The 26,333-nt window shown below is 41.1% G+C and overlaps 2 protein-coding genes across 12 annotated transcripts in view; both read left to right on the top strand.

Annotated features, from left to right (window-relative positions):
* Positions 1–24,747, top strand: part of pitpnm3 (PITPNM family member 3) — a 114,379-nt gene extending 89,632 nt beyond the window's left edge. For 4 of the 9 annotated variants that reach the window (XR_008573071.1, XR_008573070.1, XR_008573064.1 and 1 more), the window contains 10 exons: positions 4,155–4,337; positions 4,414–4,562; positions 7,634–7,750; positions 13,556–13,672; positions 13,743–13,891; positions 14,727–14,876; positions 15,121–15,304; positions 16,581–16,709; positions 16,804–17,196; positions 19,670–24,747. Coding sequence is in view for 1 of the 9 variants with exons in the window: in XM_054793325.1 (XP_054649300.1) it covers positions 4,155–4,337; positions 4,414–4,562; positions 7,634–7,750; positions 13,556–13,672; positions 13,743–13,891; positions 14,727–14,876; positions 15,121–15,304; positions 16,581–16,709; positions 16,804–17,133 (1,508 nt within the window). In the remaining 8 variants the exon portion in view is untranslated. Of the gene's footprint in view, positions 1–4,154; positions 4,338–4,413; positions 4,563–7,633; positions 7,751–13,555; positions 13,673–13,742; positions 13,892–14,726; positions 14,877–15,120; positions 15,305–16,580; positions 16,710–16,803; positions 19,111–19,669 lie in introns of those variants that run through there. The other 5 variants (XR_008573069.1, XR_008573067.1, XR_008573068.1 and 2 more) reach the window with 5 other exon arrangements.
* Positions 23,163–26,333, top strand: part of LOC129190773 (multidrug and toxin extrusion protein 1-like) — a 24,733-nt gene continuing 21,562 nt past the window's right edge. For 2 of the 3 annotated variants that reach the window (XM_054793329.1, XM_054793326.1), the window contains exon 1: positions 23,163–23,282. In XM_054793329.1, the coding sequence (XP_054649304.1) occupies positions 23,265–23,282 (18 nt within the window). In that variant the 5' untranslated portion in view covers positions 23,163–23,264. The remainder of the gene's footprint in view (positions 23,283–26,333) is intronic. The other variant, XM_054793330.1, reaches the window with a different exon arrangement.

Genomic DNA, 26,333 nt, shown 5'->3' with positions numbered 1-26,333 from the left:
ATCTCACATAAAAAATATACAACATAAGGTGGCGAGAAACACTTCAATATGAATAAAGCTAAATTTGTTCTTGATCAAAAATCACTCCACACTCTTTACTGCTCTCTGGTATTACCCTATGTAACTTATTGCATGGAGATATGCGGTAAAAACTATAAGAGCAAAGTATACTCGCTAAATGTACTGCAAAAAAAAATCTGTGAGGATAATCCATAATGCCTCGTATAGAGAACATACAAATCCCTTTTTTTTAAAAACACTAATATTAAAATTAGCTGATTTAGTACCTTTTCAAACCGCTAAAATAATGTATAAAGCTAACAATAACCTATTACCCAAAAATGTCGTACAATACTTTTCTACAAGAGAGGAGTAATATGATCTAAGGGAAAAACTAAACTTGAAACACTTTTATATGAGAACAACACTCAAAACCCCACGATTTCAATATGTGGAATCAAGCACTGGAACGGATTGCGTAAGACCCTCAAACAATGCACCAAGATGAGCGAATTCAACAATACAAACAATACAAGCAGTTGATGTTTGCGAAATACAAGGAAGAAGAGTCTTGAACTTGTTTGTTATGTTTGTCTCAATGCATTATTATTTATTTATTATTACACTGATTATTATTATATATGATTTCTATTTACTATGGAAAAAAATCTTAACAATTACATCATCCTTGTTAAAAAATGGAAGTGAATAAATTCACTTCAGCAGAAGTGGAACGGATGGTGGGTAGGATTAAATCAACTTTGCTTCTTCCTACTCCTTTTGGACATGTGGAACTGTGAATTGAATTATGTGATGTATTACATTGTAACTTGTATGCATGTTCAAATAAATTTAAACCATTACCATTACCATTACCATTACCATTACCATTACCATTACCTTCGTGCGGGCATCAGTGGACCTTTCAGTCAGGTGCAGGCCTCATTAGTAGGTGTAATGCGTTCATGGTCACCTGTGCGTGAGCCCTCTCGCTTACAATTTTGGTATGTGGATGGGGGGGGGGAAAAACCCACTCCAGGAATCCAAGCAAGCTGTTAATCCGATTCAAGCCCATCTTCATTACTCCAGCAAATCTACTTTGAATGGGTTTGAGGATTTATTAACCACACCTGATCCTAGAGCATGGCCACGAAGGCATTGTATCATTTGTATTCAGCTGCGGATTGTGGTTTCTAACAACCCAACATGTGACTGCATCTGCTGCTTCATTTAGAGTCCTTCCAGCTGGCAACTTGTGTTATTTAGTGCTTGTTATTTTGGTCATGCTTGGCCATTATTCAGCATTTTGTGATGGAAATTTTATGAGCACTCAACATGGTGCTGCTGTGCGAGCACTTTACCCAACTTATTTTCCATCTCTTTGTCCTACTTTATACAGACTACATTTTTTAAAAAAAACAACAAAAAAACGTAATTGCTCATAGGCTCCAGCATACCCGCGACCCCGGTGAGGACAAACGGTATAGAAAATGGATGGATGGATGGTAACTTAATTCAGCATTACCAATAAACACTGCACAACTTATATTCAATACATTTACACCAGAGAAAAGTGCTTTATTGCATTAGTTTGACTGAAACTAAATGATGTGGGCTCAATTCCCACTCAATGTGCAAAAAGATGTGCAGTCGTGCTAAAAATTGGCCCTGCCTGCCCAAAAACAGTGGTCGTACATCTCATAGTGACAGGGACAAAGATTAATAGAACCGCCCTGCGACCAAATATGATGTTGAGACAGATATGAAGCATCAGATAAATAATCTCACAGTGTGTCTGTCTTCTGCTGGCTATCAGCTAAACAACCAAAAGGAAAATATGGTAGTCACTAGTGGTGTCACAATATCTCATGTCAGAAGATCTTGCGAAATTAAAACGTGACAAGATTTCTCGTCTTTGTCTCGTTGGGCACGAGGACTGCACACAATAAATGAAAATGAACTCGATCATTTTGCCTCCCTCAATGCATTGCCATGTGCATGTGTGTCTGTTTTCCTCGTCTCCCGCCTCCAAGCAGGCAGGAAGAGAGTTCACTCTGTGCATTGGTTTCAGCACCATGGCGTGTTTGTTCCATTGAACAACGGCATGAACGGAGTGAGCCCTTTTGCCAGTCATACATACATTTGTCTCGGTGGGTGGAGGCAGGGCTGGTAGCATACACACACACAGTGCAGAAGAGTATAACGTAATAGAAATTACAGTCTATTAGTAGATTGCAATATATTGTTATATTTTTTTTATTGTACTTTTCTTAAAAGTAAAGGTAAAATCTTGTCTTATCTCGTTCTCGTAAATAGGTTTGTCTCATGCCGATGTAACCGAGCTGATGTCGGTGTAAATAAAGGACGGGAGCTACGGTAAGGCAAGTTTATCATTTCCACAGTCCGTCCGTCTCTGTTACTAACAGTCAAGGGAACCTCTCAACTCACACAACAAACGTCCGAACTTCAAAATAAGAGCGCTTTGGGCAATATCCTGTTTACTTATGTTAACAAAATAAAGGTGTCCTAAAAAAAATATCAGCCAACTATCAGCAAACGAAGTAAACTACTTTTCAAAAGTCAACAACTTTTGTGAGTGTTCTGCTGTAAAAAGAAAATTAATAAAATTTATATTCAAGTTGAATGGTTTGATATTTATATACATACTGGTCGAAAATAACCCTGGAAGAAAGTCAACAAAGTAAAGTTGATAAAAAGTTAATATCATAAAAAAAAATCAAGGAGAAGTTCAGACATTCAAACAACAAACAAGATTCAAGAGTTTTATTGTCATATGCCCAGTAAAACAGGTTAGCGCCCCCATTTAATCCATGCAAACTTAATTTAACAAACTGACCCTGCCTCTTAAAAGCATGCCCAACACTGGTCCGACCTGGAGCCAATTCACTGCAATAAGGGAGTACTGTACTGGAGAAAAAAATGGTAATTGGTAATAATTGATAAATTAATGTGTTTCTTACTATTGTTGAATTTGGCATAATTTATGCTATTGCAGAGTTGTTGCTTTAAAGTGCATAAAGTGTTGAATTTCCTTGTAGTTGAGATGATGTCATTTGCAGAATTTGTCCAGTTCTTTGATGTCTTTGACAAGTACTTTGGTTTCCACTGGTCCGCCATTTTGCAGTTGACGATTTGTCTTTTTTTGTCTTTGATTTTGTCTTACAAAACATTTATCCAAAAACAGGTCTTGGAAAAAGAGCGATTGCCTTATATCCGGGTCAGTACATAACCCATTTTACGTCGTGCAGCGTGCATTACATTCATCTTATGAGACTGCAAAGCTAGCACAGTGCCTACAGTACAAGGGGAGAACGCTACAAGAGACAAGGCTTGATAAAGAACTGGCAAGAGACAACGGGAAGGTTATGATATAAACAGGAAACAATTGGACACAGGTGAAGCTTGTTAGTGAATGAAATGGGTGACGACACAAGAGAGAAGGATCAACAACAAGAACAGACAACAGAAGCATCAACGTGTTCGGTTGTTGTTCGCGTTCATGTTCCCTTTTTTGTTTTTTTCTGGCTCTTGCTGCCCACCATCCTTTCAGTTCCCTCCATCATGCCATCCCACTGGACTGGTGCAAATTAGTCCAAATGGGCCCGAGTAAATGACATGATACGGCGAGCGGGTTGAGTCACGGCTTGTTTGTAACATTCACAGAAATATATTGATTAGATCCAATTCAGTTGTGTGCATGCAAGAGGCCAGGCTTCTTTCATCGGTGGTCAGTTAGGTTGAAATGTCACGCACACAGACAGGTCAAGCTATTACCAGTGGAACACATATGGCCTGAAAGGATGTTTCCTGAATCGGGTTCAAAGAGTGCGGATGGATCTAACTTCGGGGTTCTGTTATGTTCTTTGAGTGTCCTCGTTTTACTGGCATAAATTCACATGGCCGGGAGAAAGGAACCATCGTCTTATCAGCAGCAACAAAGGCTTTTTAGTAGTCACTACAATTCACTTTAACACCATGATGAGAAGAAGCAGCTTTTCTTCCTGTTCCTTCAATAAAACACAAATCCAGACTCGACGAGAAGTTGCTTTTATTTGCCAAAGTAACGGCGTAGATTTAAAAGATTGAAACCAGTCAATTCAAAGCAGTTTTTTTTGTCTTCTCTCTTTGTCAAGCCGAGAGTATCCAAAGCCATCCCAATGTGTTTATGGATGGTGAGCAGACTGCACAGTCGTCCTCAGAGACCAAGTCAATAGGAGCGGGAGAAGAGAGAGTTCGCCGATTCAGCGTGACCAGCGTGGAAAGTGGAATGTCGATTGGTTCTGTCGGCCATCAGCTGGGCAACACCATTGCCAACAGTGAGTAGGAGGGACTTCATTAGAGACTTTGCACAGTTAATTTAGTTCATTTGTTTTTTGCATCTTGTCTTTTAAGTTTCCAGTAGCTGGTGGGGATCCAAGAGGTTGGATTACTCGCTATACTGCCCCGATGTGTTGACTGCCTTCCCGACAGTGGCTCTGCCTCACCTTTTTCACGCCTCCTACTGGGAGTCCACCGACGTAGCAGCCTTCATCCTCAGACAGGTAGGCAAGCCACATGTTACCGGGTAAATAAACAGCATGAAAAGCTGTAAACCAGCTCTCGACCCAACTTTGTCAGACTTTTTTGACGGTCGATGTTGACGGGCTTCCTAGCGTTCAAAGCTTGCGCTCACCAGCTCTTTTAGATTGTGCCACAGAAGCTGGTGATATAATCAATGCATGGTAAGTATAGGTCTTCAGTTAAATACACACGTCATTTTAGTAGTACTTTATTTTCAATTGTATTTTCAATTGTTTATTAGCACAAGTTAGGCTGATTTTGCATCAAAATAGCCGATTTTTAACAAAAACAAAGAACAACGCAAAGCACTTCTTCTATTGACTTAATTCGTAAAGCTTACTGTAACCCAGCATGCAGAACATCACTGCCATCGATAGCTCACGCCCTGAACAGCAGCTCAGAATACACCTGTCGCTACAATACGATTCGACGGCAAGATTGGTAGTCGGATTAGACTCCTCCAAATCAAATCGTCGAATAGTTGACTATTTGAAGAGACCCCTAGAATAAACTGAATTAAGATGAAATTATACAAGACCCAATGGGATCTTTGTTTGTCTAATCAGTGTGCTAGTTTTGGGTACACCTCTACAGGTTCCAGCAGTATTTTCAATGTCTTCTGGTTATTTCTGTTTTTACGTCATAGCTTCCGCCTCAGCAATTCCATCCTGTCTTGTTTCTGTGTTTTTTCCACTTGATGTGTTATTAACTCCCTTATCGAGCTGCCTTCCTAGTGGAGTATCAAGTGGGACGAATTCTATAGTTGGAAAGGATGTTGTACTCGCTGCTTGTTGAAGGCACAGCACGTTCCAAATAGGCTTATGGATGCCTTTGGGTGTCACATTTAGAGAGACGTCAAACATGTTTCATTTTAGACTGACAAATTCAATATTATAACATTGTGGCTGTCATATGAAGAATATCCTATACATATTGCCACACCCAGTATATTTATATCCCAGCCTTTCAGGACTGGCAGTGTGTTAACCAAAACATATATGAGCTGTTAAAAGAACACCTCCTCTTCTCCATGAGCTGTGAAACTGTTATTTCTATATTTAATTAGACTTCTTTGCCCTTCCTGAAGTATGCAAAGGTATTTGCATGACATAAATCTGTCAAGTTCATTGACAGGTTAACTAACAATATTAACAGTGTAAAACCCAGCATAAGGTAACTGTACAACACGTGATAGGAAGGCACTCCAGCGGGTGATCAAGACCTCACAGAACATTGTTGGGGCAGCCCTCCCCTCACTGCAAGACATTTATAAATCTAGAGTCCTACGCAGAACACACAACCTCATCAAGGACAGCACACATCCACAACACTCACTATTCACACTCCTACCGTCAGGCAGACGCTACAGGAGTTTGAAGTCCAGGACCACAAGGCTGGCAAACAGCTTTTACCCACAGGCCATCAGGCTCCTCAACGAAGCACTCGCACACGCCGCACGCAACACACGCACACACTCATAGCACTTTATTTATTTATTTATTTGTATTATTTACTTGTATTAATGTCTCGTCTGTTGTTGTTGCTTAATTTATTGGTATATATGTTTATGTGTTTATGTTTCTTATGTTCTTATTCTTTCATTTGTTTTCTTTCTTTTCTAAGATTTTCATTGCATGGTATAACTGCTGTTGTACTATGCACATGACAATAAAACTCTCTTGAATCTTGAATCTTGAATCATAACTTTGGTCATGCAAGCTTAAAAGCGGGTAACGATCCATGGCCGTCGCCTGTTGACACATGTGGGGACCAGATGTGCAAAAAGCGTGGTGGATAGGCTTGAGCACTGAGGATTTGACAGTCTCGTCCTACATTAGCACGTAAAGCTAGAGCTAAATGAGGGAAGAGGGCGGGAAAAAAAGGAAACAAAAAAGAGAATACCAAGTAACAAACATGCATTATAAGGTAACAAGGTGCTACAAAAGAACTAGGGACCACAAAGAAAGAAAAATGGAATGCGAGGGAACAAACAAGAGAATACAAGAGAAAACAGGGGAACAGACGTGAACAAGCGCGGTACCACAGTGCACCGACAGCGGTGGGAAAGGGAACACCTAAAACAAGATATAAAACAGATATAATCAAGCAAACATGGAGGGGCAAAGGGGGGAACGCAAGGGAACAAATGGGGTGACACGAACAAGATAACACAACTTATCCTTTGATAAAATGTGTCTGACTAGCTAATCGGTGGACCATGACTGAAGTAACAGTTAAACACAAGGGAGCGAAGAAAGGAACAAATAAATAAAAAAACAAGAAAGCAAATGAGGAATAGAATTTATTAAGTACAACACAATAGAATAGCTTGGTTCACACACGGGAAATGCAAGTATAGAAATGAAGGGAGGAACACGAGAGAACAAATACGCCAACACACAGAGGCAATGAGGGGGGAACAAACTGGGCAACACAACGGGGCGTATTGGAGCATGCAAGAAAATAAGGAGGGGTATGCACAGGCATGAAGCAGCTGGGGACACAAGGGAATGAACAAGCACAAACAAGGTAAGAAACAGGAATGCGAAGACGCAAAGGAGGGACCAAAATAGGTCGCAAAAGGGAACAGGATGAACCCAAGTGAACAAAGAGGAGAAAGACACAAGGACAGTAGGATCCCAGCTCACTTTGATCATTAGTTGAGGAAAAGAACACATTATTATCTCTGACAGATTCCATGGTGGGTATGTTTTTGTGGAAGTCTGAGCTGAATAAGAAAACCAGGAGAAAGAACTAGATGCTATGAGCAATCTAAAAATCTTTGTATCCTAATGTTGCTTGGGTCGTAAGGTTTGACAGCGCAGCAGCCGAAATAATTTGTCGAAATAAAGCAGAATGTCATTTTTCTTCATCAAAGCAAATAACCTCGGAAAGATTAACCAGTCAAAAGTACCCAAGTTTCAGCCGTGAGCTGTATGTATTTTTGGCGTAACAGATTACGCAGACCGAGTAAAACCTGTCTTTTTTGCTTCATCGGGGTTTCGTATTGTGTTGTTGTATGTGAGCGCCTGCTCTTATTATCTGTTCGCAGCTCATGCGGTGTGACTTTATGAAGACCCAGGAAGCGGACAATCTGGACTCAGCACCCTTCTCGCCCTCCAGCCCACGGGAAAAGTGGCTCAGAAGGAGGACGCACGTCAAACTGCGGGTATACAACATTGTCATTGTGTTGCATAAATTTGTTCTACTTCGCTTTTTTTTTTCTCCGTGTGTACATGCTGAATGTACTGCTTCTGTCGCCTCCATTCAGACTAATAATACACTTATCATAAGCCGCTGTGATTGCAGTGCTTTGGCGCCGAGGTTAGTCTGAATGGTCTGCAGCCTGAATGTCTTAAAATACTCCTGCACTTTTGCCTTGATGCACTCAGGCTGGCAGCCATGCACAATTATTCCATGTCTCTGAGGCTTGCAGAGTAGAACAATCAAGGTCACTTTGCCATTCAAAAAGCAGGAATTTAGTTAGTGATTCTTCCTCCTTGCACGTCTGTGAATAGAATTGTGTAACCAGATAGCCATGGCAACGCCTGAAATACAGTGGAACCTCTAAGGTCGCTGGTCCAACAGATTTGTGAGTTCAACAATTTTCCCATAGAAGTAATGCAAATGGAAATCATCTGTCCACGGTCAAACTGTTATAATTCTAATAAAAACTTTATTAACTGTATGCGATGTTTTAATCAGTGGTGTGCCGTCGGGGCCAGCAAAGCCTTTTTTCTGCTGGCCTATTCAGTATCAGAATCTCTGATCTACATTTACAACTTCAATTCTAGTATTTGTTCCATTCATCCAGTTTCTATGCCGCTTATCCTCAACTATTTGTTCCACGAAATTGTATTCATTTATTCGACAGTCTATTATCTTTATGTAGTAGCTGTGCTGCTTCCAGGAATGTATGTGTATGTGTATTTTTTTTGTCCAATCAGATTTTAACTTCTGTGTGTTGCCATGTCAAACTCATCAGAATCAGAATGACCTTTCCTCGTCACTTACACAGAGGTACAAGCTGAATTGTGCAATCACCCATCCGTACATACTGTATACAACACACCATACAATATGACAGGAGTGTAGACAGGGCAGCATGACTGGACGATAAAAGGTGGAGAGGAAAGGGAAGAACAAGAGCACAGAGGAGAAGAGGAGAAAAAACAACAACTCCAAACTATGCTCCTATGGGGGGGTACAGTGTAGGACTGCCGCTGTACTGAAAACCTCGGCAAAATAGGCACAAATAAGCACACTTTACAACATAAGAACTCAAAGACTTGCACCAGGGGAGGGTGAAAGACTGTTGGAGGTGTTCCAGCGCAGGCCGGCAGCCAGCCACAGCAATTGCAGCAAAATTTCGGCGCGTGCCACAGACCCTGTCTGTCTGCATTGGGGGAATAAAGTGGCAAAGGCGTGGGATGGGGAAGGCTGTGCATGTGCGTGAGTGTCATTGAATGCGTGTGTGTGTGAAGGCCTGGAGAAGTTGCTCCGTCTAGCGCACAATCTTGTTGCCTCAGTCAGCAGAATGTCATAGCGATAACACAGGACTTGCCATGGAAGCGACCGTGAACGGGCCCCGGACAGAGTTAACAATCAACAGGTGTCCATGAAGAAGGGGTGGAGGATCCAGAGTGTCCCACTGCAGCAATCTCCTGGAGGAGTTGCTCTTGCAGCTACCTTGGCCAAGGTTGATGCAGGGGGGGAGGCCGAAATGCAGATTAATTAGATTGTTTGGGTTAGTGCGAGAAGCCGCATTCCAATAGACTCGGCTACTCTGTTTGTCCATTCTGGTCTCTCGATTGATCCGTTAATCATGATGGCCAGCTGCTGGGCACACTGGACTGTTGTCTCCGTCTTCTGAATTCTGTGATACACCAGGGCAGTGCCTAATCAATCAGCAACAGACCTCTTATCATGGTTCCAAATAGGTAGATGTCTTCGATGTCCTCAACGGGAAGAATCGGCAAGCACATGACTCCACTTCCCCCAACTGTCCATCAGGTAATCGGGGGTAAATGTTCTGTCAGGGCAGGCAGGTTCCCCTGAACCCGGGCTTCTCGTCGAGAAGATTTTGTCAATTGAATGGAGAGACCAGTTGATCAATGCTATGCTTTAGACTTGGAGCGCAATGCGGAGAGAGGCTCTTACGAGCCCTACAACTGGCTTACAGCCTCTAAGGAACATACTCTAGTGAGATTTTATATTTTTGTCAAATAAATATCGATTCTGAACTGCTCCAGATGATGTAGTGTAGAGGTTTGGAGTTGTATGATGCTTGTTTCAGCTGACTGAGAGTCAGGTAAAGGGTTAACCAGGTTGTGTACTTTATTATTAATGTTGTTCATCCCTAATACGTGAAATGCCAGAATGCCTCTCTTGCTATAATACCACACCTTGTAATATTGCGGTTTTGTATGTTATTGATGGTTTGTATAATTGTGATGTGATAGGGATTGTATTAAGAGGTGGAGTCCCTACTGAAGGCCCAAATGCACCTGCTGCCAACGGTTTGAATTAACATTTCAACATTGTTAACAATCATACAAGTGTAAAAATAAGTTCACCACTGTTAGTGGTAAAAGCATGGTGAAGCTTTAATTTTTACTGCTGTGAATGTTATAACTTTAATTCATTTTCTTTTAAAACTCCTTTTTGGGAATGCTGTTTTTTTTAGTAAGAAACCTAGTAACTCAAACCAAAGAAAACTCAAAACATCAGGTCTCGTGAGGCATGTGTGGTTCCAGGGGCATATTTTTACATAAAAATTTGACGGAATTCTATTGTTCAAATACTACCTCAAGGCTGTCATGGGTTTTAAAAGTGTGGCAATGAGCCTGCCCTCAGAAAATATATTTTAACAAAGTGATTGTTTTTTTAGGAGCATATTTGGAGGAACTAAAAATCAATTGGTTTTTCCATTGAGATAAGTGAAGTTATTTTCACAGATTTGGAAAATATGTTTTGTCAACCTGCTGTGCCTCCCCTGAAGTCTTCTGCAAAGTTGAAATGATAAAAACTAATATTTTCCACAGGAAAACGCTGTGACGTTAAAAGATAGCGTTGTAATTTGACAAAAGTAGGAAATCAGAGGAGCAATTGAGGATCGTAGAGGATCTTGCCAAGCTACTACCCTTTGCCAAGTGTCACATTTTTGGCACAAAAATGATTTTGCAAAATGATTTTTCTACCTCTTCCTGAGAAAGAACTACACAGACTGAAAACACATATTTTGCTTCATCTTTTAACTAAATATTTCAACAAGGGTTGTCAAAAATAAAATTAAAATTAATTTAATTACCTCAAGTTTACGGTAATTAACGCATGCATATCAAGGCATGCAACACCTGACCTGAACACATCAACAACAGTGCAATTCCTAGACCATATACAGTATGTATCTCCATCTCACAAACACATCTGTTCATTACCATTACAATAAAATGTTAACATCACATTACAGCTTTATTCTCGTAACATTTCACTTTTTCGGGCTGGTCCCTAATCGTAGTCATGTACGGTAATTGTGTTCGGAAGGCTCCACTCCTTCATGCGTTTGCCGTGTGGTTCTGGGCAGTATGTCCCGCTGGAATGCCATTGACTGTGTGAGGGTTTATAGTCCAGGCTGATCCAATTTGGTTCCTGCCAGCTCATCTGCTGCAGAGTGACACTACTCTGACGCTTCTATTTCTGACTCCCTTTCGCTTGTTAGAAGGTCCTCATCCCATCTGGATCCACTCGTGTGCTTCTTGCTTCCTGCTCTTTCGCAGTCAGGGGTCACACACACCCACTTATCCCTTCCACATGTGAGTGGATGCTGAGGCACAAAAAAATGAAAACCTGCCAGGCCTCCTCCTGCCACGAGCGGTCATGTTGTTCTATGCTCTGATAGAGCATTTATTTGAGTGAACCTAACGAGGGAAAACAGCTGGACATGTTGGACTTCCTTGTTCCATGTCACATCCTTTAAATCAATTATCATTAGCGGGTGTGGTGAAACAACACGGTGACTCACGTTTGTTGCTGCTGTTGATTGCTGTTTAGTGAGCGAGGGAACGCGAGGGTGTTTTCAGGTAACCGAAACCCTGCTTGCAATGCTGATGAAATGTTTGCAAAGTGTTTTGACGTCAAAGTGCTTGCTTTGGGTTGCATTTGTTTACTTGTTAGAGACAAGACAAGGACACCCTGACACTCACACAGGTCCCACTGTGCTTTCCCGTGATTGTGCTTGGGGGTGACATTCTAAGATGCAACACACAGAAGCTACTTCAGCCGTCAAGGTTTAAAGTGCTGCACATACAGTACTAAATGATTGGAAACACAAGTCGCACACAGACAAAAAGAATGTCAGGCTTAAAGAACACTAAATGGACTATTGGTGTTGGGGCCTCAGAACATTGACGACAAAAGGTCTGCCATTAACTGCAATATTAATTATGCTTTTCATTAACCGTCCATTCATCCATTTTCTATAACTCATGTCTCATTTAAAATCCTATTTATAAATTAGCCTGATGATTTAATAGCATTTTTGTTTCCTGTATTTATGTTTTCACATCCACCAAACATGTAGCATTTTTTGGTATATTAGAATTTCTTGGTATTATTGAGTGATTGTATCCCACTTAAAGAAAACAGTTTTTTATGGATCCCATTCAGATTTTGTGTGTTTATAACAATACTTGAGATCGCAGTGTGGACCAAAAATGGCAGCTCTTTCTTCAGTTTTGACGACGTTATGACACATTTTTATGCATTTCATTTAAAGACAGTTTAATTTCCCCTGCAGGTGGCACTAGTGTGCATGCTGCCTCCTGTCCGCCACAGAGGTGCAAGCGGGACTGGACAGAAAGATTGCACAGGTCAAACAACTAAATAACAAATGAAGAAAAAAGTAAACAAAATAAATATAAAAATACACGCAATCGATTATAACCAGAATAGACTGAGCATTATTCATTATTTATATGTTTTTATACATATCCTTATCATTAGGTGGTCATTAAGTTGTGGCCAGTCAGTGTATGTATAAGAAAAAAATTAAGCAGCTTGTTGAACAACTTGTCTGCTACTTATAGCAGATATAATGTATTATAAATAATTGGATCTAATATGTCGGATACAATGTGGTCTACAATCATGCATTCCTAGTTCTTAATGCGTATTCAGATTTGCGGAGGAAGGAATCAGTTAACAACACATTTGAAACCATCCATCCATGCATTTTCTATGCCGCTTGTCCTACATTTGAAACCATTCTATCTGGGCATTATACTTCAGAAATATAGAAACATGTATCAATACGAGTTTTATATTAAAAAAACTCCAACATTTTAAAGTGTACCCATAATGCATTTTATTTGAAGAAACCATTTAATTGGAGGAGAGCATAGAAAGCATAAAAAATGGCACTGCACTGTTGCTTCTGTCTACCAGAGGGAGCCAGAGGATCTAGAGCCCAAAGCAAAAAGAGGGACGCTGACGTCATTGCAGCGCCCCGATGAATGCCTTGTTCAAACGCAATGCTGTATGGGAAAACTTGAAAATGTTTTTTTTTTTAAATTTTAAATTCATATTGGGACATATTTGTATATACACCTTTTGAGTATTAAGTTGCTGTGTGATGAATTTAGTGCTGTTAGAAAAGTGTTATTTGAAAGATGACACTGTGAGTCAAACTGTTACGTTGTTATACTGGTATCGTTTCACTGACTCGTGAGCGGCGTAGTATTTACACATTTACAAGGAAATGTCAGAAGGTTAGAATTTAGCCACACTGTAAATCAGCCGCACTGCTGTATAAGCCGCAGGGTTCAAAGTTTAAGAAAAAAGTAGCGGCTCATACACCGGAATTTATGGTAATGGAAATACAGCGGTACTTCGGTTTTCCTTATTAATTTGTTCCAAAAGGATGAAAACTGGCAACATTTGCAACCCTAGCAATTGTTTCCTTGTGTCCTGATAGAACGTCACCGCCAACCATCGAGTGAATGACATCATCGCCACAGAGGACGGACCTCAGACGCTGGTCGGCCGCTTCATGTACGGCCCCTTGGACATGGTGACGCTAACTGGAGAAAAGGTAGCTCCCCAGACACTCATTGATTCCTCAGCCTACAGCAACTAGCACTAACGAACTTTGTGTCTACTAGGTGGACATCCTGCTGATGACACAACCCCAGTCTGGACGCTGGGTGCACTTTGACACTGAGGTGACCAGCAGCAGCGGCAGGGTCACATACACCATACCTACCGACAAGAAGCTCGGCCTTGGAGTCTATCCTATTAAAATGGTGGTCAAGTACGTGTCTGAATAATAATAAAAATTAAAGCTATCATCTTTTTAGATAAAAACATTTTTTCGAATTAGTTATTATTTCATATGATGTTTAGCTTGATATCCAAGTCTCATTTTCACAAATATTAAAAGATTTTATTGGAATAATATAAATAACACTCATCATGGGCATCATGATGGTAAACATTATACTGTACAAACAGGCTCCAAAATATTACATAACATACATTCACCAATATCTTTTAATGAGCAGTGCTGAAGGTTATAAAATGTCTTTTTTGGATAATCATTCGTGATCATGATTGCCTGCAGCTGGTAGGTTTTTTGACAGTTGAAAAAAATAGTTAAAGGCCCCAGTGACCCCGTATGACATTCATGCCTATGATGAGTGTTGTAGACATAACTGTAGCATACAGTATTATAAAATGATCAACGGGACAGCCATTCTCAGGCAAACACCGGTGGTTAGTCGAGAAAACATCCCAAATACTGTCAAATCGATCAGACAGGGAGACAAGTCAATGCAAGAAAACCCTGACTTGACCAGACAAGGACTGGACAGGCAGGAACTAAGAATCAGAGTTTATGAATAAATAAAAACAATCCGACTTGGAAGAATAAAAGTAGAGACACTCGCTGGAAGAGAGGCCGCTAGACCTGATAAGCGAGATGCTGACAACACAACAAGTGGCAGGCGGGAGAGTAGAAGATAAGTACCTTGAATCGAACTTTAAAAGTCTAAAGCTAGGAATTGACAGTAGTCGAGACAATGTGGTGCATGAAACTGACCGGTAATGCTGACGACACTAAAGCAGCTTTTTTCTTTTCCATCCTCAAGGGGCGATCAGACGTCAGCGGATGCCTACCTGACAGTGCTGCCTCGTGGCATGGAGTGTGTCGTCTTCAGCATCGATGGCTCCTTTGCTGCCAGTGTGTCAATCATGGGCAGTGATCCCAAGGTCCGCCCCGGTGCAGTGGATGTTGTCAGGTCAGTTCTATTCGAATAGGACGTATCTTTACGGACACATGCACAATCTAGTGATATCCAGCACAGGAGCTGGATTACAAATTCTGTCTTTACAAATATGCACGGCTGTAGACGACCACAATTCATCCCATGTAATATCGTGTGGATATTCTCATGTTTTAAAAAGTGAATGAAGCACAATTACTGTCGCTGCAAGTTCCTTGTGGGACTCTGCAGTATTGACATTGTATATGTTTATGTACAGGCACTGGCAGGACTTGGGATACCTGATCATCTACATCACGGGTCGTCCTGATATGCAGAAACAGCGTGTGGTGTCCTGGTTGTCGCAGCATAACTTTCCTCATGGGATGATCTTCTTTTCCGAGGGTTTGGTTCACGATCCGTTGCGACAGAAGACCATCTTCCTACGGAACCTCATCCAGGAGGTAAATAATCAAGTCCAGTGGTGGGCAAGGGACACTTTTGGGTTTGTAAAAGTAACAGACTGGGCAAATGAAAAATCAGCTCTGCAACATGAAGTATGACATATAACAATAACTTTCTTTATTAATCATTTCAAATTGGCAAAGTACTTCAATGTGTGGCCAGCAGAGAGCAAAGCTACAGATGGTCCTCAGTTAACAGTTCCTTGTCACAGTGCTTTGTGGTTACAGATGCGGATTCATTAAAAACTTCATTTTGGTCCGTCAACACGAGACTCGCTCGAGAACTAGTTACAGTAGAAGAATACACTTTGTGTGGCTCCACACCGCTCAACTGTTATGGCCATCATTAAGGATAAAGGTTGTATTGAAACGTCTACCTAGACGTTAGATTGACGAGGAGGTGGTCGGCCAACAATCTTTTTATTGCAAAAACAAATCAGGCTGCTCTCGGCCGCAACCTTGGCAAAACAACACCAGCAAACTCAACTGTCCTCTCTGCACGCAGCCGCCCTCCTCCTACACCCACGCACACACAGTCAGTACTCAGCCTGTCACGACGGTTGGAAATGACATAACTCTTTAACACAACACATACAGTAACTGCCAGGCCGTACAGTATCCTTGAGCATGTTACAGGATCTGCTGAGAGTAATAACTAAGTAGCGTAATGAAGCATAGCATTTTGTTCTGTTTTTGTTTTCTCTTTTTTCTAATTACTGTTTCACTTAATCCTTGTATTTAGTGTTTTTATTACTGAATTTTACGTCCTCCATGTGTTCCGTGTACAGTGTGACTTAAGTGTTAGTTTAGGCAGGACATCCGACTGACACAAAAACTTGACTTACAACTTAGGAAAGGAGCTCATTCGTAACCAGAGGACCACCTCTAATCAGAAAGTTGTGTCCACATTGTTCACATCATAATCAATAAATGTATGTTTTGAATTTCAAAATAAAGATAGAGTAAATTCCAAATTTAAAGAGGAAAAACAATGTCTGTGCATGTATAGCCAGGCCACACTCATCTATAAGCCGCAGGTGTCCACGTTGTAACATGGGATATTTACACAGAGAGACACGCTATAAACCTATTACATTGGAGACCTATTATGATTTGTTAGAGGCAGGCCAGGCCAAACAAGAAAATGGGTCGTATGTGGCCTGCAAGCCGTACTTTGGCCACCCCTGATCAGGTCAAACCACTGTCCTACAGTCAGGGTTTGTACTGCAAAGCTCTACTGCACATATCTCACATTGATTATTTCCTCTGTGGCCAGTGTCACATTAAGATCAACTCTGCTTATGGATCCATGAAGGACATCTCTGTTTACAACATGCTCGGCCTCGGCCCCTCACAGATTCATATTGTGGGCAGACCTTCAAAGAAGTACCAGAACCAATGCCAGGTAGGCAATTTGGTGTATTTTTATTGCATCTCTCTGGAAGGGCTTTCTTACAATAATATACCTCATTCCTCTCACTGCTCCCTGCTGCGTCTAGTTCCTGAGTGAGGGCTACGCAGCACATCTCTCCTCTCTCCAATTTGGCCACAGAGCCCGACCCAAAAAATCCCCCTCGGTTCGCATGGTCCTCCGAAAAGGTTCCTTCGGGCTCACCGCCAAGCCAGACTTCCTGTGTAAGCGCACCCACCTGCGCAGGACCATGTCGGTCCAGCAGCCTGACCCACCCTGCACGCCCAACCCCAAGCCTGAGCGGGCCCAGAGCCAACCAGAGTCGGATAAGGACCACCACGGAGGGGGAGGCGGTGGCAGAGGAGGGAATGGCGTGTGGGGGCGGGCCTCCATGCATCGTGGAGACACCACTCCCTGATGCTGGGCGAGGAGACGTATGAATCACTGGAGGATGGAGGACAATTAAAGCATGAAGGCCGAGGTTAGCGCTTAAAGTTTTTGTGAATGAAATAATACACTTGTACATTCTAATGAATCCAATACAAGATCTGTATCACAAATTCTGCCTTCGCAAAGATACAGTAATAATGCTCACATTTGAATGATACTGTCAGAGATGTGGTAAGTTGACAGTGTGTTCATTACATCATCATTAACTCATTCAATCCCAGCCATTTTTCATAAGAAAAACGGCTGTTTTTTGCAGTACCGGCCACTTTAGACGATTTTGACTGATCTTTTAAGACACACAGATTATTGTGTTCTATGGCTATATAAACATGGAACCTACCAAAAGAAAGATTAGACTCCCATCTTTCAGCAGCAAAAAAAGGGTGGTTTGTTTGTGCCTTTTTCCGTTCTTTAGTAATCAGCAGTAGAAAATAGCTACATTTCTGGAAAATATCAGTTCCCGACTAGAAAAGGGAGAAAACCAGCTTTTTGTGAAAAGATACATTTCAAGCATAACTTTCACTGACACAAATATTTTTTGCTTTTGTGACAGCTCAAATATCTAAACAACTATACCAACAAAAACAACCGAAAAAGAGGTTGCTTTACATCAAAATAATTTATTTACAAATACAACACCATGAACTATTGACAATTTTCACATTTGGAACTGAACTATGTGTGTGCACGCGTGTGCGCGTGTGTGTTAAAATTTCCCTACAAAGCGTAACCTTCTGCACTTCTGCCACCTTGTGGCCATTTTTGTGGCTTAAAAGTGCTGTGAAGGTGAATGCATTAGTGGAGAGTTGCGTCATCACTTCTTTTTCCTTCTTGCGTAAAAAAAATGTACACAACGTATAAATACGTTGGGATCTGGCATTCGGGACTATAAAAACGTATAAATACGTCTTTGGTGATGAATGAGTTAAGGATGTGCATGCAGAAATTCTATAAGAAAACACACTCTGCTTTTTGTTGTTCTCGCTTTTAGTCTGCAGCACCATAACTGATTGAGATTTAATCATAGGGTCAGATGATCTTTACTTATGACTTTCCTCAACCCTCAAACTAATTGGTTGCAAAATAACTCAGCAAGAAGCCACATTTTAGACAGAAGCGATGATGCCATGTCTTTGGCCTGATTGCCATGACTAAACACCCGATCTGCAGTGCTCCTATTTTTCTAGTTTTCTTCTCGCAGCCACTCAGGGCCATACAGTATTTGCGGAGTTTGATATGATTTGCTGTGATGCGTCAACCAGCTTGAAGGTGTTCAATTAATTTCTCATTACCTTGCAGCATTTTTTATTGGAAAAATGTGTGTATTATTGTGGTTTGCAGTGGTGTAGAATTGTACTACAACATACTGAGAGGTGTTTCTAATATTTTGGCGACCTTATTGACTTACATTTTAAGGATAAACTACTAGAAATGTCTCTTGATATGATGCTGTGCAGCTGTACACCACTGCAAAGCACACTAATAAATGCATTGTTAAATCAACACAGTGAAAAGTGAGAATTATTACTTTATAAACACTTTTTGATTCAGTTCTTGCATTGGATCGTACTAAATGTGTGCATGTATACCTAATGAAGTGCCCTTGAATGTGCATTGCTTCCGTATTCCCTTGCGATTACCGTATTGACCCGAATATCCGACGACACTGGAAAGATAGATAGAAGACCCCTTTTTTCAAAACACTTTTTTGGAAACATATTTTTAAGACAATAATAACAATTAGTAGATTGCAATATAACAAAAAACTTTGACTCATTTTTTTTAAGCAGGTTCTGGCTCTCTTCAGGTCACTGGTGGGTGTGAGTGACAAGCAGAAAAGCTCTGATTTGCTTGCAGACGTATCGCGCCACCTTGTTGTGTGTGTGCATAACTCTCTAGACCACATGTGTCAAACTCGTGCCCTGGAGGGCCGAGACGCTGCAGGTTTTCTCTCCAACCAGTTTCTTCAGCAGGTGATTTAATTGATGACACCTCAAACTGAAGGTGTTGAGCATTAAAATCACCTGCTTTAGTGACTGGCTGGAAAGACAACCTGCAGCGTCTCGGCCCTCCATGGCACGAGTTTGACACCCCTGCTCTCGACCCCAAGCGTAAGACTTTTTAAGACTTGTTTGTGGGGGATTGACATCTTATATTGGTCAATTCTCCCAGTTACCTAGTTAGCTAGGTCAGATAGTTGTCTAATAATTGTTGCCTGAAAATTACATTGTCTTTATGCATAGGTGTGTGTGTGGGGGGGGACTGGGTGACACATCTCCTAAATCTTCTTGAGCTTCAAAGGGAGAAGAAAAGAAGCAAAATGTGGAGAAAAGTTTGCAAAAGGCTGAATTTTCCTGTGTGATAGCGTTCCATGCTGACAAATCCCCCCCAAATTCCCGTGGCAACCTGAGTAAAAGATGCTATTATTAGCAACGGCGCCTCCGGAGGGCAACAGAATGTAAATGCACTCATGATTATGTAAGAGCTGATCCACTTGTTTCCAGATCCGGAGACGGCGTCGGCGCAATCACGGAGATGGCGGCGGTGTGGCAGCGAGAGCCTGTGGGAGCAAATAACGCTGACACAGAGCGAACATTAATCAGAGTGTTAACTTTGCTTCGGATGTGACAGACCTCATTAACTGTGCTTTCGCTCATATTTGCAGCATCACCTCTATCCGCATGCTTAATGGACCCTCGCCTGCTGCTGCAGCTTCCGCTGCTGCTCTGCACCCTTTTTCAGCACTCGGTCGGTGGATGGCTCCCCACTTTTTGTCTTTGTGCCAGGCAAGCTTGTTCACAAGGGTTTGCTTTTGTTCAACAAGTTCCTACTGTAAACACTTCATTCCAATCTCTGCACACAGAAGCACTCAGACATTCAGGCTTCAACCTTTGACCCTGGGGCCCAGCAAGCCTGCTCCTGCCTCCATTGCACACCCCCAGCCTGCTTATGTCACCTTGTTTGTTCGGCCCCACCTACCCAAGAGATACATTTGCACAACCAAAGTCCATTGCAGTGGTTATTGATTCAGCTGGTACACAAACACTTGTGTATTTGTTAGTAGTTAATATGTCTGATGTCCAGCACAGGTGACCGTTTTTCGGATTAGCACATACCGTTGTAAAATACAACCAGACCGCTTTTGTGTGGATGATCATTAATTTGGATTATTGTGTGGCAAGATATTGTGCATGGGAAAAAAAATTATACCACAGTAAAAAATCATCACTGTTTCGTGGTTGAATACGGCCTATTATATGGCCAAAAAGTATGCATAGTTAAGCAAATTGTATGTATTTTTTTGCCGAAAGTAACCATTTTCAAGCATAAAAATGCCTCACTAAAATAGAAACTATATGGCATTCAGAAGACGCATTCAAAGACGTCATGACATGTACTATACTACACTGGTCACTCGGTGTTAGTGATGATGAGACAAAAGCTACCACAGGGAGTACTTACCCAAACCGAAAGTAAAAAAAAAGGAACTCTTCCAATGCTAATGTAGGAATCTATGTCATGTATTTTCTCTTATGTCTACTATAGTGGGTAATATGAGTGTAATGGTGACTATAGGGGTGCTATTTTGTGTCCAGAGGGCTCTAGTAATATTAAAACACGTATTTGGAAGGTTGTAAACATGTTTTTTATGCTCTAACTACGAAAATATTCCTTTTATAGATTTATAGGAATCCTACTTATTCACTGATTGGAGGTCGGGCCTGGAACTAATTAACCCAAATTTAAGAAGGTATTTCTTTAAAGTCTGAAAAAGATGAGTCGTCGTATAATCAGGGTCTAGAGCAGGGGTCGGCAACCTTTACTATCAAAAGAGCCATTGTGCCTCCTCTTCCACGAAAAAAAAATAATCTGGAGCCGAAAAACATAAATATAAACATAAACATAAACATAAATAAACTTTTAAAAGATTTAACCTGTCTTAATTTTCCCTGTTACAACAACAGAATACAAGAAACAGAAGTGCGGTGTGCATGTTTTAACGGATGCCAACTAATGCGGTTGTGATAAATTGGGTACACCTCACGCATTCATGTCCTTACAGAAAGTTGTATATTTTTTTTTCAAAAATGCGCATTTCCCCCATTCAAAAATATTGTAGATCTGCGAAAGGAGTCGCAACAAAGAGGCTAAAGAGCTGTATGCGGACCCAGAACCGCAGATTGCAGACCCCTGGTCTAGCGGTTTATACATGCAAACCAACAGGTGGCAGCAAAGATCGTCTCCCCAAACAAGTTAGAGCTTTTCTTCCTGTCGTTCACACACACCAGTGACCTGGAGAGATGCAACCGCAACTGGCTGGAGAAAAAGAAGTGTCTCAAAGTTTGGGAAACAGGAGGAGTTATGATGCAAATTTTAAGATCACAGTGATCCATGTAGCAGTCGTCAAACAACTGAGGAGCAGCTAATTTCACTGATATTGAAAACATGTCAATACGGTGTTTTGTTATTGTGTAGAATCAGGGCCTTGCACCAAGCCACACTTGCAGAACTATTGACTACACTGATACAGTAGTTTTCACCTTTTGTTCATTAAACACACAAAAAAAATCACTGTAGGTTATGATTTGCTAAGCATTCAAATATATATAAAGAAAAAACAGCAAAGTGTAATCACAATCAAACCAAATAGACAACTTGCTCCTTATTTCCCGTAATGGTAATGGTTTAATTTTGAAAATGCATACACGTTACACTGGAATACATCACATACATCCACATGCCCAAAAAGGAGTAGGAAGACACTAAGCTTATTTAACCCTGCTCCCTCTGTTTCACATCAATAACAATAGATTTGTTCACTTCCTGTACACCAAATGTACTCTTTGCCCTTTTTAAATACGTAGGAAAAGCTTGGAAGCTTTTTTTTTTCCCTTTTCTGGCCCATAATGTGTTGATGTAGGTGATGTTTCATTTTGTTTCCAGGAATATGCTGCAGGACAACGAGAAAAAAAGTTATGGCCAGCAAATGAAGCCCAGGCCGGACTTTTGATACTACAGTGTGTGGACCGCTTTATTGTTAAATATTGTTTGATTGCTATTGTTCTTTTTTTCATTACTTGTCTCTCACATATTAGCTATCCGACCCGCATCGCCATGCATTCTTGCATCTGTGATGAGTCTCATTCGGATGCGCTTGAGGTTCCGTCGACTCTACTTTGAAGACCATGTGACCACTCTGTGCAAAGCTATTTTTCTATGAGTAAATACTGTAAATAGATCAAATATTTTCATTGTCTTTGGACCTGTTAACTCGTTGGGTTTTGCCTTAAGTCGTACTTGATGTTGATTGACCAAAGTATTTAAGATTCACTGTGTAATGCTGTATTTTGTAGTTGATATTGTGTGTGTGTGTTTTGGTTGTGCGAGAGAGTCTTGTGTTGCTGCATACAAGTGTTAATATACTAGACTGCTGGTTCTGCACACACACACACAGCAGTATTTTTATAGTGTTCAGCTTAGTGGAGGTTTTATGACTGCAAATAAAGACGGCATGTTCGGGTGATGTAAGAAGAAAAAAATGACTACAACATGCAAGGCTTCATGTACATGCTGTTGGTGTTAGTAATGAACTGTTAAATGATTTAGTGTGTGCGTGTGTGCGCCTCCCTGTAGTGCCACCCATTGTAATAACTGCAGCAGCTAGTGTTGCGTGTACCATAATGTAAAAATGATTGTAAATTCTCGCATCCTGAGTGTACAAAATGTTGCAATAAATGACATGAAGTGATAAAATGTAGTAATATAAAAGTCAAAACATGGATATTGTCCGATTATGGCCCATGAGATGTTTGTGTATAAATATGTGGTGGTCCAGTGGTCCCCAAACCCCGGGCCGCAGCCCGGTACCGGGCCGTGGGTCATTTGTTACCGGGCCGCACAGAAAGAAGAAAAAATTCCATTATTTCAATTTTTTGTTTTATTTTGAAACGTTGCCGGATTTTCTCTGTTACATCCGTCCCACTTGACGCATGTCCATTGTGTGTGTGTGCTAACTTTATCTCATGCCGCACAGATAGACTACTACTGTATTTTTACCATTTTTCTTTCACCTCATATTTGGTCTAAAATGCTGGTACTATGTGGGAATGCATAAAGGTAAGTTTTGATGACTTATTGAGTGCTAATGTGCACATTTGTCTCAAGTTAATTCATGCTAGCCACTGCCTCTTACCCCACACGTCAAACAGTGATGTAATAATCTCTCTGGAAAAACTTGGCGGGAATTTGAACTGGTGGATGGTGGGTCGGCATTCATTTTATGCTTTTAATTTGATCTTATTCATGTGTTAGTTTTACACAATACATAAGAAATAAGATAAATTAGATCGCTATAATGTACGAACCCCCACCACCCACCCCCGGCCCGCGAGAGATTTGTGGGAACACAAAAAAGGTTGGGGACCACTGTGGCAGACGACACGTCAGATGGTCAGAAGCTGCATGTAAATTTCAATTACAGTCAGTGCTTTAATTCATGCTAAGTACATGCTCACAGACACTTTATTAGGTACACCTGCACAAGTTAAAGAGCCCTAGTACATTTTCTTTGAAATCCGCTTTTACAAACAGACCTCTCAGTTTTGTAATTATAGATAATAATCCATCAATCAACAATATGTTCCTTATTTTGAACTGCCCTGCCTCAAAACTGAGCATTATTGTCATTTTATTATCTTAATATACCTCGAGTATAGGATGTGCAAGTGTGCCTAATGTTGTGGTTGATTTCCAAATAATACATACTGTATCTCACAAAAGTATACTTCCCTTAATGTTTCCTTCAACCATTTTAATATATCTTCTCAAGGGACATACTGAGGAAGTCAAATGTAGGTGTGTTTAGAGTAGACGGTGTACAGCTTGTGTAACAGAAAAGATGGGGGATGTTAAGACACCTTGCACTCCTCCATCTTCCTTCCGCTTGCGGATGCCCCACAGATGCTCAGTTGGTTTCGTGGCGACATACTTGGCCACTCCCATCACCTTCAGCTTCCTCAGCAAGGCATCTGTCATCTTGGAGGTGTGTTTGGGCCCCTTATCATATGGGAAAACTGCCACGGGGACCAGTTTCCCAAGAGAAGGGATCATGCTGTGCTTCACAGTCCTCCAATTTCCTCAATGAACCGCAGCTGCCCAGCGCTGGCAGCTCTCATGCAGCCCCAGACCACACTACAACCATACTTGACTGTAGGCAAGACACAATTATCTTGGTAGTCACTTGTGTTGCCAGCTATTTAGACCATAACGGCTGTGTGTAGACTCCTTTTTGAGTGGATAGTAAATCTCTACTGCTATACAAGTTGTACACAGACTACTCTAAAGTATATCCAGGTTTCATTTCTAGTATTGTCCCTTGCAAAGATATATTGTAATAAAATGGTTGCTGACATGTGAGGGGGGTACTAACTTGTACTAACATTTTAAAAACTGATGTTTTTAAAATGATTATTTCCTATACCAACACTTCCTATGCGGTGTGTTTTTGACTGCTAAAATGATTGTTTTGTACACATTTCTTGTGATGGTGACCGCTATTGTGTTTGTTGGGCCTGTTTCCTTATTGCAGAAATAAAAAAAAGACATTTCCCAGGTGAAGGGACTCACTGCTTCAAGGTCACAAACTGCTACTTGCAGTCCACCCCTGTGGGATCATTTCCAGTTCAATTTAAGTTGCAAAATCTTACAGGTATTGGCTTGTTAGACCCTTTTTGACCTGCCACGTGTTTGACAGATTACATTTTGGCCTTTTGCTACTTCTCACACACACACACACACACACACACACACACATCAAACACTGGCCTATTAGCGCTGCACTTTTAACTTTCTACTGCGAAAATAAACTTCCGTCAGTGGTAAAATTGTCATTCAAGTGTTTCTGCAGGATAGCTGTTCAGCCTGAAAGTGTCAGCACTTTGAAGTCTGACATTTAGGTATTTTCTGATCATGTGACGCCACTCGCTTTTGAGACATCTTTTAAATCCAACATCAATCCATTTGGCCCTGAATGTTACTCCAGAATCTTAGCGAGACTTTTGGGATAATTGCATCCAACTCTGTGGCAACAGTCTGAAAACAGTGCTTTCCATAAAGGCGTTTTTGGATGACTTTGGTGTGGATGAAACCAATCAAAGAGCTTTGGGATCAACTTGGATGGAGGTAGTGATTCAGCAGGTGACCTACGACCTCAGAAATGAACACATTCAACCATATTTTCTTCCATTTTCACTTCCCGGAGGTGCCCCATCTTTTGTTTATATGGCATAATTATAAAAGTATGATTTTTTGATGAAAAAAATGACTTGTCTTAATAATACTGTAGTGTCAATGACCAGTGAGGACTCTCCTCTTAGGGGGATCTCTTTTGAGCAGCCGAGGGAGCGACTGCACTCCATAATGAGCTGAAGCTGTCAGTCTCCAGGCCACATTTAAGAAATCATTCGTGACATGTGTCCTCTCGTGTGTGTGTGTGTGTGTGTGTGTGTGTGTGTTTGTGCACTGCTTCTTTTTGGCCTTGCAGTCAGCCACTGGCAAAACGACGCCATTTAAAAAGATGGAAGCTTAGCAACAGCTCTTTTAATTGGCATCTTGTGACCTTGTGTGGAAGATTTGAACCAAAAAAAAATATAATGAGATGGCTGAACAATGTCCCACTTAAAGGCCGTTCAAAAGAGAGTGTGGCGTTGCACTGCTATTAGGGGAGATAAGTAGATAAAGATAAAGATAAGCAAAACATTAAAAACTGTCCTGCTGGAAGCGTCATTTATCTGCCTGGTAACAAATACACAGATACAGATGCCACTGTATATTAGATATAAAATACATGTCAAGATGGCAAAAAAGGTCCTATATTGCATTCTGCTGGGGCACTTACCCCTCCCAGATGCAAAAAAGCCACTGACTATAAGGGTAGGACAGATTTTAAAATTTTCTGTGAAATATAAATGACACAAAAACAGACCCATCTGCCGGATCTGGTGGAGAACTGCTCCCCCTTAAAATAAGTCATGTATATTTATGCACAGACATCACACTGCTTAATCATTCATCTGTATTAAATATAAAATACACATTGGATTGAAAGTAAAAAAGCAAAGATGGAAGAGTATGCTTGTAAAGTTGGCGCTCAGCCAAATGTAACGAGCG

Source organism: Dunckerocampus dactyliophorus, chromosome 12 (assembly GCF_027744805.1).
Source record: "Dunckerocampus dactyliophorus isolate RoL2022-P2 chromosome 12, RoL_Ddac_1.1, whole genome shotgun sequence".
Classification (NCBI taxonomy): domain Eukaryota; kingdom Metazoa; phylum Chordata; class Actinopteri; order Syngnathiformes; family Syngnathidae; genus Dunckerocampus; species Dunckerocampus dactyliophorus.
Note: the sequence above shows the minus strand (reverse complement) of the source record. Positions and strands in the feature narration are given on the sequence as shown.